The sequence below is a fragment of the Anomaloglossus baeobatrachus genome, chromosome 6 (genome assembly GCF_048569485.1).
Source record: "Anomaloglossus baeobatrachus isolate aAnoBae1 chromosome 6, aAnoBae1.hap1, whole genome shotgun sequence".
Lineage (NCBI taxonomy): Eukaryota > Metazoa > Chordata > Amphibia > Anura > Aromobatidae > Anomaloglossus > Anomaloglossus baeobatrachus.
Window position 1 is genome coordinate 509,035,821 of NC_134358.1, and position 12,614 is coordinate 509,048,434.

At 43.0% G+C, this 12,614-nt stretch overlaps 1 protein-coding gene across 8 annotated transcripts in view; it reads right to left on the bottom strand.

The window, feature by feature from the left end:
* DIP2C (disco interacting protein 2 homolog C) overlaps window positions 1-12,614 on the bottom strand; it is a 655,955-nt gene that overhangs the window by 155,917 nt on the left and 487,424 nt on the right. For all 8 annotated transcript variants that reach the window (XM_075315465.1, XM_075315466.1, XM_075315463.1 and 5 more), the window contains one exon: window positions 85-224. In XM_075315465.1, coding sequence (XP_075171580.1) covers window positions 85-224 — 140 coding nt within the window. The remainder of the gene's footprint in view (window positions 1-84; window positions 225-12,614) is intronic.

Consider the following 12,614-nt stretch of genomic DNA (forward strand, 5'->3'; position numbering starts at 1 on the left):
AGATCCCACTGGAAAGAACAACCCTAAAGCATCTACATAGGGGACCTTCATATAATTGGAAATGTCTACTTCATGTATACTCACCACCAGGCATCACTGTCCCAACATCTTGCACGGTGAGTACCGATAGTTTTTCCTCTGAGTCCACCCTAATGACTCCATGGGTGAGTCCCTGCATTGACAATACCCCCCTTCCTGGAGGCTGGTTGCTGTCATCAGTCGGCCTGTCATAAACGAACAAAAATAACAAGAATAGATAAAGAGAAGAACTCCATTTCTTTTTTTTCGAATTGCATGCAAAGAAAATTGAATCAAGATTTATTGTCAATTTGCTAATTCCTCAATTTCTGTGAAACTTTTTTTTGCCAGTTTTCCAAAGTCACGGCAACAGCAAAATGCTTTATATATATTTTTGGAAAACTGCACCATGGACCAAAAATGTGACCCATGCCTTCCTCACACACAGAGCCTGTGACACGCCATGCACATGTGTAAGGATGACATTTTCAGGACGGATGACTCACAAAGTATGTGAGGGTTGTATAACATTTAATTATGCAATGATTTAATGCATGGAACCCTTCTAAGATCTTAAAAATCTTTGCTATGTGATTACTGATTCCTTTTTTTGTATTGGATACCGGCACTATGCTGGCATTCCCATGGCTTTAAATAATCCACAGTACGGGCAAGACGGTGGCTCAGTGGTTAGCACTGCAGTCTTGCAGTGCTGGGGTCTTGGGTTCAAATCCCACCAAGGATAACATCTGTAAGGCGTTTGTATAGTCTCCCCGTGTTTGCGTGGGTTTCCTCCGGGTACTCCGGTTTCCTCCCACACTCCAAAGACATATAGATAGGGAATTTAGATTGTGAGCCCCAATGGGGACAGTGTTCCTGGTGTATGTAAAGCGCTAAGTAATATGTTAGCACTATATAAAAATAAAGATTATTATTATCTAATACATAAATCTGAATGTGTGTGTGTATCTATGTGTGTGTGTGTGTGTGTGTGTGTGTATGTCCGGGAATGGCATCTGCACCGTCGCAGCTACAGCCACAAAATTTTGCACACTCACACGTCTGGACCCAGAGAGCGTCATAGGCTATGTTGTGAGGCGAAATTTTAACCCCGCACGTTCCAATTTACCAATCAATTTTGCCCCTATCTACATAATGGGGAAAAAGTGAAATGAATAGTGTATTCGCACCATCGCATTTACAATCACGAAATTTTGCACAGACACCTCATGTGACCCAGGGAACATCGTAGACTCTGTTTTGACAGGAAAATTTAACCCCGCGTTTTATAAATACGCTCCAAACAACATGCCTCCATTAAAGTAAATGGAGCCTGGAACTACAGGTTATTAGTAGGAGCTGTGATTGGTTGCTATAGGAACAAAAGACATTCATAGTATAAGAAGCTTATATGTGAGGTAATAAGATGTCGGTGGGGAGACGGACAGAGAGAGACAGACAGAGAGACAGACAGACGGGGAAAGAGACAAACAGAGACAGACGGGGAAAGAGACAGACAGAGAGACAGAGACAAACGATGAAAGAGACAGACAGAGACAGAAGGTGAAAGTGACAGACAGAGACAGACGGGGAAAGAGGCAGACGGGGAAAGAGGCAGACGGGGAAAGAGGCAGACGGGGAAAGAGGCAGACAAGTGACAGAGGCAGACGGGGGACAGAGGCAGACGGGGGACAGAGGCAGACGGGGGACAGAGGCAGACGAGGGACAGAGGCAGACGAGGGACAGAGGCAGACGGGGGACAGAGGCAGACGGGGGACAGAGGCAGACGGGGGACAGAGGCAGACGGGGGACAGAGGCAGACGGGGGACAGAGGCAGACGGGGGACAGAGGCAGACGGGGGACAGAGGCAGACGGGGGACAGAGGCAGACGGGGGACAGAGGCAGACGGGGGACAGAGGCAGACGGGGGACAGAGGCAGACGGGGGACAGAGGCAGACGGGGGACAGAGGCAGACCAGGGACAGAGGCAGACCAGGGACAGAGGCAGACCAGGGACAGAGGCAGACCAGGGACAGAGGCAGACCAGGGACAGAGGCAGACCGAGCATATTACTTGGCCAATTTATTTAAATCTGTGTGGAATATCTGGGGTGTTGAAATATATGTTGTGAAATGCTTCAATTAGCTTAGTTTTTGCCTTTTAATAATTACATTTCTATTTGTTTTGTGGTTTTTGTGTGCAGAATAAATTTTTGTTAATACATTCTATTTTGTTAACAGCAGTTACTAAAACGGGCGAAGCCGGGTAGTACAGCTAGTTATTATATAAAAATGTACTAAAGATCGTTTGAGGGTGTTTTATAAAGAAAGTCCTGATATTATAGCAATAATTAGAACACCAAGTATCATTGCTTAAATCACTATGGCCTTTTCTCTGCTGACGATTCTGCAATCTTGACCCCCAGAGTTGGTGAAAAAGTTGGAAAAAATGTACAAAGCAAAGTATAAAAAATGAAAAAAAGACTTCTTGGCATTGGATCCCAGGTGCTGATGAACTTGTTTATTGTTTAGGCTTCCTTCGTTTTTTTTTCCCAAATGTAATTTACGGAGACCATGACTCACATTTTCCCCTATGGAGATTACGGTCTGAACTCACTGTAATCAGATATCACCTTTATCATGGTCTCAATACAGCTTTTTCCTTGACTTTGGAACAGTACAATTTCCTTGTGCATGTACAACTAAAACTATGGAACCGGAAATACAAAGTTTGATGTAGAACATCACTGGGTTTCTGCAGAATCGAGGTGGCGGGCTGATGCTGGTCCACCTACAGCATAGAGGACACCAGGCAGACATCTAATATTAGGGGTCAGCATAGTCCATGGGGTCAGTTCAGATACAACGTCCCGCTGTCACATGGGTGGTGCAGTGGTCTTCAGATTTGGTGATTTATACCAAAATAAAATATAAGGGCTGATTGGTCAATCTCTAACATTTTATGAAAGGATGTAGGTGAATATTAATTCCTACGGAGGAGTTATGTTACCAATATCTCACAATACCACATCTTCTGAGAGCGAAATAATACGGTTACCATTAAATTCAACCCTCAGCACAGTCATTTCCACCCCTGGAAGTCACCATACACATTGTGGCTTATTGATCAATAATGTTTAATTGCAAAGACAGTGTAAACCGTAAAGGGAATCGATCACCAGGTTTTTGCTACCTCAGCATAATATTGGGGCAGAGACCCTGATTCCAGCGATGTGTCACTTACTGAGCTGCATGTTGTCATTTTCATAACATCACCGTTTTCTCTGCTGCAGATTCTCTAATTGTTGAGGTGTGTGTAAAACCCCTCCCCCACCACCTCTGATTGACAGCTTTCTGCCCAAATACAATGTATACAGAAAGCTGCCAATCAGTGGTGTGTGTGGAGTTATACAGAGCTCATGAATATGGAGGTCTAGATGGCAGCAGGTTTACTAGTCCTTTAATGATATTCGCTTTCTGATTAAACAGAGATTTTATAAAAAAAACTACTGCAAGCAGCCTAGTAAGTGACATAACGCTGGAATCAGGATGTCTGTCTCTACATTATGCTGCTCTCAGATTAGGTGGAAAAAAACTACTGACAGATTCCCTTTAAATGTTGGCCAAACAATCTGACCAGCATACAAGTGTATCTCCATACACTTCTCCTGTGTCCTCTATGAGAGGGCTGCTGACAGACATCTTCGGCTGCAGCCTAGAGAACAAGGGGATTAGCAGTCCCAAAATCGAACATGCCAGATAATTATCTTCATAGACATTACCTGTGGGGGGGGAGAGGAGTTCAGAGGCCCCCATACATATTAGACTGTCGATATTGACAGCATTAAAGGTTAGATCATTAAAAGAGTTGTCGAATACCTCCGGTACCGATGCTGTTCCAATGTTATGAACTTGCACTCAATCTGAGCTGGCTTCACATTCCCTGCCTTCGGATGAATTAAACATTAATAAGAGGAAGTCAGTGCTATAGCTGGCCACTCATTTCCTATGGATATTTGATAAGTCCAAAGTTGGGGGCGGTGAAGTGAACGCTGATTGGGGCAGAGCTCTCAAGATCGAGTGCCGACACCACTGGAACAGCACCAACACCATAGGTGAGTATAATTGGGTTGGTATTTTTTCACAGGGGTCAAACATGGTGCTTGAGAAGGGGGTGTCCATATAGTGGACCACCTCTTTACATGGCCCTACTGAAGGGACTACCACAAAATTATTAGATGAGGGGAAACCCTCAATGTCCTCTCCATAGTGTATGGACGATATAGAAACAGCTTCACAATTAGTTTCTATTGGTATAAAACTACTAGTAAAAAATCGGGTTAAGAATTCAGAATGTGCTATTGCTCAACATAGAACACAGCAACATCTAAAAGTAGAAAAATATGGCAAAAAACAGTTGGGTGGAAGAAAATTCGTATCAAAGGCTTGAGACACATAAGTGTACATAATCTGCAATGGAGAACACAGAGCAGACCCGAAACAAGTAATAATTAGCTACAACAACGCGTTACCAGACCAAAATCAGAACCAGATCACAGTACGGTGTTGGGCTGGGGCTATACCTAGACTTTATATAGTATGCTTTTTTTTCAATAGGAAAATCCAAACCTAGAATTTGCAAGATATTTGTAAGCCATTTTCATGTACTTATTGTTACAATCGCTCTGAAATCCCAGGAAACCTAGTAATAAAAAAAGAATCGCTAGCAAATCTTCTGATTATAGTCATCTTGAATCGATTTACATACTATTTGGTGCATTTCTAAGTGTAATCATATCACAGTATATCCTTTGCATTAAGCATTGAAAAGTCTTGGTGTAGCACCGTGCTTAAAGCCAGATTCAGAAGACCGCATTTCACAGTATGACTACGGACCGCGATGCCAAGACTGATTGATAGGCTGTATCTTCGAGGCAGGAGACTAATAAAGACCTCTGTGCAGGAGGTGGAGTAGCAGTATATTTTTTATTCCTCTGTGTACAACCATATGGGTTGCCATCACCTATTTTTGAATCTTTTTGGTTCTAGGAGGATTACCTTTATTTTTTGTTTTGCATGCCATTTGTTTTGCCATATGAGCAGGTGTCTATAAGGATTGATCTGCAGACTTTTCTGTTTCTGTGGGTGTAGCACTAGCCTTATCCAGCCAAAACAAAATATTCCCGAGTATAGAGGCCTCTTGTCAGGCCCTTCTTGTCATTTTTTAACTCTTTAGCTACCAAGTCTGCCCTTGGTTCCCATCACTCCATTCTGGCCCACTGTGTTCATACTCAATGTACAAGTTTTTCCTCTGTCATTTCTATTCCTCTTTACCTTTTTACACGCCTTCTACTCAATCAAATACTTGCAGATCCTCTTTGAATCATCTTGACCCTTTTTAACTCTTATCCATTTACATCCCCTCATGAAGCTATCCTTTTCTGTCTCACTCCACCATTGAGGGATTTCTCCTTCCACCCTTGCTTCTTTTTAAAAATTGAGAGGCGTTTAGAGCTGGCATCCCCAATTTATAGATCGGTGAAAGTCTAACATGGGAGGCCCCCCAATGATCATCAGAAGACTACAATTTTGGCATGAGTGCCCGCATTCCATTCATTTTTCTATGGGACTGTCCAAGATAGCCGAGAGTGGCACTCCCAAAGAGAATGAATGGAGCACTGGTCTAGGGTGCGATCTGCCAATCCATTCAAAGGGAGGACCCAAAAATGACCCATTTTGGCAATTGGTGGTGGTCACTGTCCAAGATTGGTGGTGGTCACTGTCCAAGATAGCGGTGTGACACTCCCAAAGAGAATGAATGGGGCATCGGTCTAGGGTGCCCCTCAGCCACTCCATTCAAAGGGAGGACCCAAAAATTACCCATTTTGGCAATTGGTGGTGGTCACTGTCCAAGATTGGTGGTGGTCACTGTCCAAGATAGCGGTGTGACACTCCCAAAGAGAATGAATGGGGCATCGGTCTAGGGTGCCCCTCAGCCACTCCATTCAAAGGGAGGACCCAAAAATTACCCATTTTGGCAATTGGTGGTGGTCACTGTCCAAGATTGGTGGTGGTCACTGTCCAAGATAGCGGAGTGTGACACTCCCAAAGAGAATGAATGGGGCACCGGTCTAGGGTGCGCTCGGCCACTCCATTCAAAGGGAGGACCCAAAAATGACCCATTTTGGCAATTGGTGGTGCTTACTGTCCAAGATAACTGAGTGTGACACACCAAAAAAGAATGAATTGGGCACCGGTCTAGCGTGCGCTCTGCCACTCTATTTAAAGGGAGGACACAAAAATGACCCATTTTGGCAACTGTTGGTGGTCACATTGGTTGGACTCCCACCAATCTAGAAGTTATCACCTAACTCTGAAGATAAGTGATAGTTTTCTGTCAATGGAAAATGCCTTTTTATATATAAACACTTGCAAAATAATATCCGCAAGTCACAATCTTTTAATATTTATTATTAGGGGCAGTATTTTTAGGGTTGATCAAATGACGTTGTAACCATCATATTACCTGTATTGCTTTGCTAGGAGAACATTACTAACAAGCATCGGCATCCAGCCTGACACTTTTCTATAGTATACAGTACAAATTCACCATTCAGTGGGAATATAGTATATATACATAGATCCGCAGCCTATGTCATATACCCTACTGACTCACTGAAGCAGTCAGCCCAGCCAGACAGAAATGTCACAGCGATTTTCAAGGATGAGATGAGACACCACTCCATCCGGCTTCACTCCGAGACGCAAATAGGAAGATAATGCAATTCAGTCTGGGTTATGAATGACAATTACATGCAAAACATATCAAGTTACTTAAATAGCCCAGGCAAATGTAGCAGGAAAAAGCATTCAGCATCTTTGTAGGTCTCCCGAGGATCTACTGTGTAATTTTTATCCAGCGAGCCAGGCGCTTCCATTCAGGACTAATTATTTGCGCTCTTCTAACAGGTCATATGACACAAGTTAATTTGGTAAAGCAATACGGTCTCTTGCAAAGCTTTTCTTGAAAATCTGCAGTGATAAATCTCAATTAAAGGTTAATGCAAGAGTCGACTCTGAAACGGCAGAGATCTCAGAAACTGAAAGCCTTCGGGCGTCAATAGAAAAAGACAATATGAAGAAATGTGAGAGACGGATCGGGCAGTGATGACATCTGTGCTGACAGGCAAAGACGGTAACGCTGGAATGGACGAGCGCCATGAAAACCTGCAGAAGGAAATTTATTCAAGAGAAAGACTATGTTGTGTATCAAGAAAACACCTCATCTCGTGGGGACAGACACATCCATGTTCTCTCTACATATATGTCCATAAAGCATAGAGCTGCGTTCACAATGATGGAATTAATGGGGTCCCTCATCCATAAAATAGTTACTAGGTTGCCTGTGGTTCCTCTATAAAGTTTCTACCCTTGGGACTTGCACTGTATTTTCAACACAACAGACTCCTCGTAATGACAGTAATGTCTAGGGACCCTCAACTCAATGGACCAAGCATATAGGGATATATTAAAGAGGTTGTCTAATCAAGACAACCAACTTCCATGTACCCTAAGGGTATGTGTACATGACATCTTTTTCAGGCGGAGACTGTCAGAAATCTGCCCGAAAAAGAGCTTATAAGCGCTTAAAAAAATACCATATGCACTGCAATGTAAAAATGACTTGCTGTTCACTTGTTCAGTCTTTTTAGGCTTCTTTTAGGCATGTCAGGCTTCAAAAGTTGTGAAGCGGCTAACAGAAGTGATCTGACAAGTCTAATGGCGGCTTCTGTTCGGAGACCACTCACCAGGATATATGTACAGCTATAACACAAAAAAAATAATAATAAATCAAGGCCACTGCAAAAATAAGACACCAAAAAAGATTTTTCAGGAAAAAAACACTGCCAATTTTTTCCTGAAATGTCTCCTACTATAAAAACTGAACACCTAGGTAAAAAAAAGATGGCATGTTCACATACTTTAAACAGAAAATTCTGATTTATAGGGAATCTGTCAGATGATTTTATAGTACAATACTAATGTTCTGTTTAAATAGTGGTTAAGAAGACCTTTTAGGATGAGTAACTTTCATTGCTGTAGATTCTCCTGCTATCTTGCTGTACGCTGTTGAGAATTTAGTGTCTTGTGAAGGCTAGTGACGTGTATGTAAATACAATTTGCATATTTATTGTTCCCCCCACCTACCTATGCATTCATTATCACTGCTGAGATGTGGAAGGGAGTATGGGTGGGGGCAGCAGTGCAAATTCAGTTCAGATTTACCTTCACTGATACCAGCACTGACAGATGGGAGGTGGGAGCAGGGCATATGCAGTTTGTATTTACATATGCTTGACTAGTTACTAGGTCACACTGAATTCTCTTACAACAAGATAACAGGAGAAGGTACAGCAATAAAATTTACTGATCCGGTTACAGCTGCTTAAGCCCTATTTAACAATGACATTAATATTTTTTTTTTTTTCCGTAAATAATTTTATTGGGTTTAAGGAAAAGTGAACAAAGCATTGTTTATAACACATATAAGATGTAATCAAGCAAAAGTCAAGGTTGATCCAAACACGTGGATCAAGCATGTAGCACTGTATTCTAAGAGAACTTTTTTCAGGATAAGAATGGTCAGATAAGAAAACATAACAGATAATACATTTAAAACATGACGATTCAGGTTATACCGTATCATGGTATGTCAACTCAAAGCAGTATTATGAGAACTATTTTAACTATAAAGACTTAGTGAAGGTTAGAAAGAGAGAAGAAGGAAGAAAAAGACAGGTATAGGAAAGAGAGGAGGGTATGAGAGGAGGAGGGAGGGGGAAGATATGGATAGATAGGTAGCAGTAGGTTGGGTGTCCAGAGAGTTCCGGCGTCAGGTATACGAATCCTGTTAGAGATTGCAAATATCAACTAAAGGAACCCAAGGAAGGAAAGTCCTGTGTAAAGCCCCTTATCTGAGCCAAGACGTAAATCTCGGGGTCTACCGGAATAGGAGCCAGGAAGACCACGTGCCAGCATGTTTATCCCATTTGTCCCCATCATCCGCCATCAGGGACTCCATACGCTCCAATCTATTTATCTCCTCCAAAAATTCCCTTACAGAGGGGGTTGAAGTTGTCTTCCAATGTCTTGGAATAATCATACGAGCAGCAATGAGAAAAAAGCGTAGGACACCTCTTTTGGTCACAGAGATAGATCCAGGGATTAGGGACAGTAAAGCTATTTGAGGAGTAGGAATTACCCGAATACCCGACAGTTGAAAGTATATTTCAAAAATGGAATCCCAGAATGACCTTATCAAGGAGCAATCCCACCATATATGTTTCATAGTACCAATTTCGACTCCGCATCTCCAGCAGGTATCTGGTACTGTGGGGAAGATCTTATGCAATACGTCAGGGCATCTGTACCAGCGTGTAAGAATTTTTAAATTTTTCTCCTGTGCACTACAGGAAATAGCCATTTTATGAGAGAGTGTAAAGATTTTGAGATGATCTTGTTCCGACAACGTGATCTGGAGCTCTCTTTGCCAGGCCTCCAAATACGTTGGGGCACCTTTATATTGGGCTGTACACAAGAGATTATAGATCAATGCGATGGCATGTTGCGGCGCGGCATTTAACAATGACATTAATATTGTACTAAAAAATCACCTGACTGATTCCCTATAAAAGAGTGGTCAAAAGAAGATAATTTACCTCCAACCTAAAGATAGGTTATAACTGATAAATCAGTGGGGAAGGGGGGGGGTGACCTCTAGGACCCACACAGATCATGGAACTTTTATCTTCATCATCCCTATTTATAATGTATATGCCTGATCCTGCTTCATTCTCTCTCTATGGGTCTGCCGGAAACAGTGATGTGTACAGCGCTTGGCCACCCCAAAGGGAATAGATAGGGCAGAAGTTGGCCATGCCATTCTAAATATGAATAAGGCCTTGTTGACACGTTCAGTATTTAGTCAGTATTTTACCTGAAAATATGTAAGCCAAAATCAGAAGTGGGGGGGGGGAATGCAGTGGTGCATTGTTTCTATTATTTTCCTAAGTTCCACTCCTGATTTTGGCTTAAGTAAAATATTGACCAAACACTAAACGTGTGCATGTGGCCTTAATATGATAAAAGTGGTCTCTTGTGCCAATCAGTGAGGGTCCCAGTGGTTGGACAACTACTGATCTCTAAGTTATAATCGCATATCCCGTAGATAGGTAAAAAGACATATATTCACTACATGACCCTTTTAAAAGAAAGGGATCCAATGATCAGGATCCTCATTTCCTGGCCAAAGAGAAGAACAGATTCAAAGTAATGTGTATTTCTCTATGTAAAGTCCTGCCCTGACATGCGTTACACAGACAGACTGTATATTTTAATGGGGCAGTGTAATACTAAATGTGTCCAAAGGTGGCGCTACAAGGGAAATCAAACAGATTTTATTACAAAAAAGCAAATCCCTTGAAGTCCCAGCAGAGAGAGACTATATAGTAGTAATCGTGCCATTGGAAAAAATGGATGAGCCTTGTGCACACAACTATTTTTGGACTGTCGGGCGAAATGTTCAGCACATTGGTCTGTGTGCGGTTCATTTTTCACACGGACAGCACGCAGACTCAAAACACATTCGTGGTGCACGCAGACTCAAAACACATTCGTGGTCCCTGCGACCTTAATCACACAGCAGTATTTTGCATCAGTATTTGTATGAACATAACCCGAGAAGATTTTATTGAGACGGCATCTCCTCCATATTTTGGACCCATGTCTGACGTAAACATTGCCATGTGAACGAAGCCCAGTGATTACATGTCGGACAAAATACACATGTTCTTTAATCCGGGAAGGTCAAGGAGCCCATCATGTGAAACTGGTTACTGCAAACCCAATGCAGAGGGCTAAAAAAATCACAAATGATGAAAAATCAGCAAATTCTCTTCATTTCAATGGGACTGATGCATTCTCCGTTTTATAAACGCTCTTCTTTAGAGAACTAGTAATGCTGACTCCACGATTTCCCCACAACCCAAGTAATGAATCCAAACTATAGTGACAAGAAAATAATTATTTCAAAGAAGCCAAAATTAAGATAACAGAAAAAATGGAGAAATTATTGCAATACATGGGTGAAAAACAACCACCGACATCAGTTATCCCAGTCGGTATATGGTCATCCATAATGCAGTCTGTCCTCTCCGACCCCATGAATACATGTAATAAGCAAAATACGCTGCTGTCCATCCTCCCCGGCCCCATGAATACATGTAATAGGCAGAATACACTGCTGTCCATCCTCTCCGACCCCATGAATACATGTAATAGGCAGAATACGCTGCTGTCCATCCTCCCCGACCCATGAATACATGTAATAGGCAGAATACGCTGCTGTCCATCCTCCCCGACCCATGAATACATGTAATAGGCAGAATACGCTGCTGTCCATCCTCCCCGACCCCATGAATACATGTAATAGGCAGAATACGCTGCTGTCCATCCTCCCCGGCCCCATGAATACATGTAATAGGCAGAATACGCTGCTGTCCATCCTCCCCGACCCATGAATACATGTAATAGGCAGAATACGCTGCTGTCCATCCTCCCCGACCCATGAATACATGTAATAGGCAGAATATGCTGCTATCCATCCTCACCGGCCCCATGAATACATGTAATAGGCAGAATACGCTGCTGACCATCCTCACTGGCCCCATGAATACATGTAATAGGCAGAATACGCTGCTGTCCATCCTCCCTGACCCATGAATACATGTAATAGGTAGAATACGCTGCTGACCATCCTCATCGGCCCCATGAATACATGTAATAGGCAGAATACACTGCTGTCCATCCTCCCCGGCCCCATGAATACATGTAATAGGCAGAATACGCTGCTGTCCATCCTCCCCGGCCCCATGAATACATGTAATAGGCAGAATACACTGCTGTCCATCCTCCCTGACCCATGAATACATGTAATAGGCAGAATACACTGCTGTCCATCCTCCCCAGCCCCATGAATACATGTAATAGGCAGAATACGCTGCTGTCCATCCTCCCCGACCCATGAATACATGTAATAGGCAGAATACGCTGCTGTCCATCCTCCCCGACCCATGAATACATGTAATAGGCAGAATACGCTGCTATCCATCCTCACCGGCCCCATGAATACATGTAATAGGCAGAATACGCTGCTGACCATCCTCACTGGCCCCATGAATACATGTAATAGGCAGAATACGCTGCTGTCCATCCTCCCTGACCCATGAATACATGTAATAGGCAGAATACACTGCTGTCCATCCTCCCCGGCCCCATGAATACATGTAATAGGCAGAATACGCTGCTGTCCATCCTCCCCGGCCCCATGAATACATGTAATAGGCAGAATACGCTGCTGTCCATCCTCCCCGGCCTCATGAATACATGTAATAGGCAGAATACGCTGCTGTCCATCCTCCCCGGCCTCATGAATACATGTAATAGGCAGAATACGCTGCTGTCCATCCTCCCCGGCCCCATGAATACATGTAATAGGCAGAATACACTGCTGTCCATCCCCCCTGACCCATGAATACAT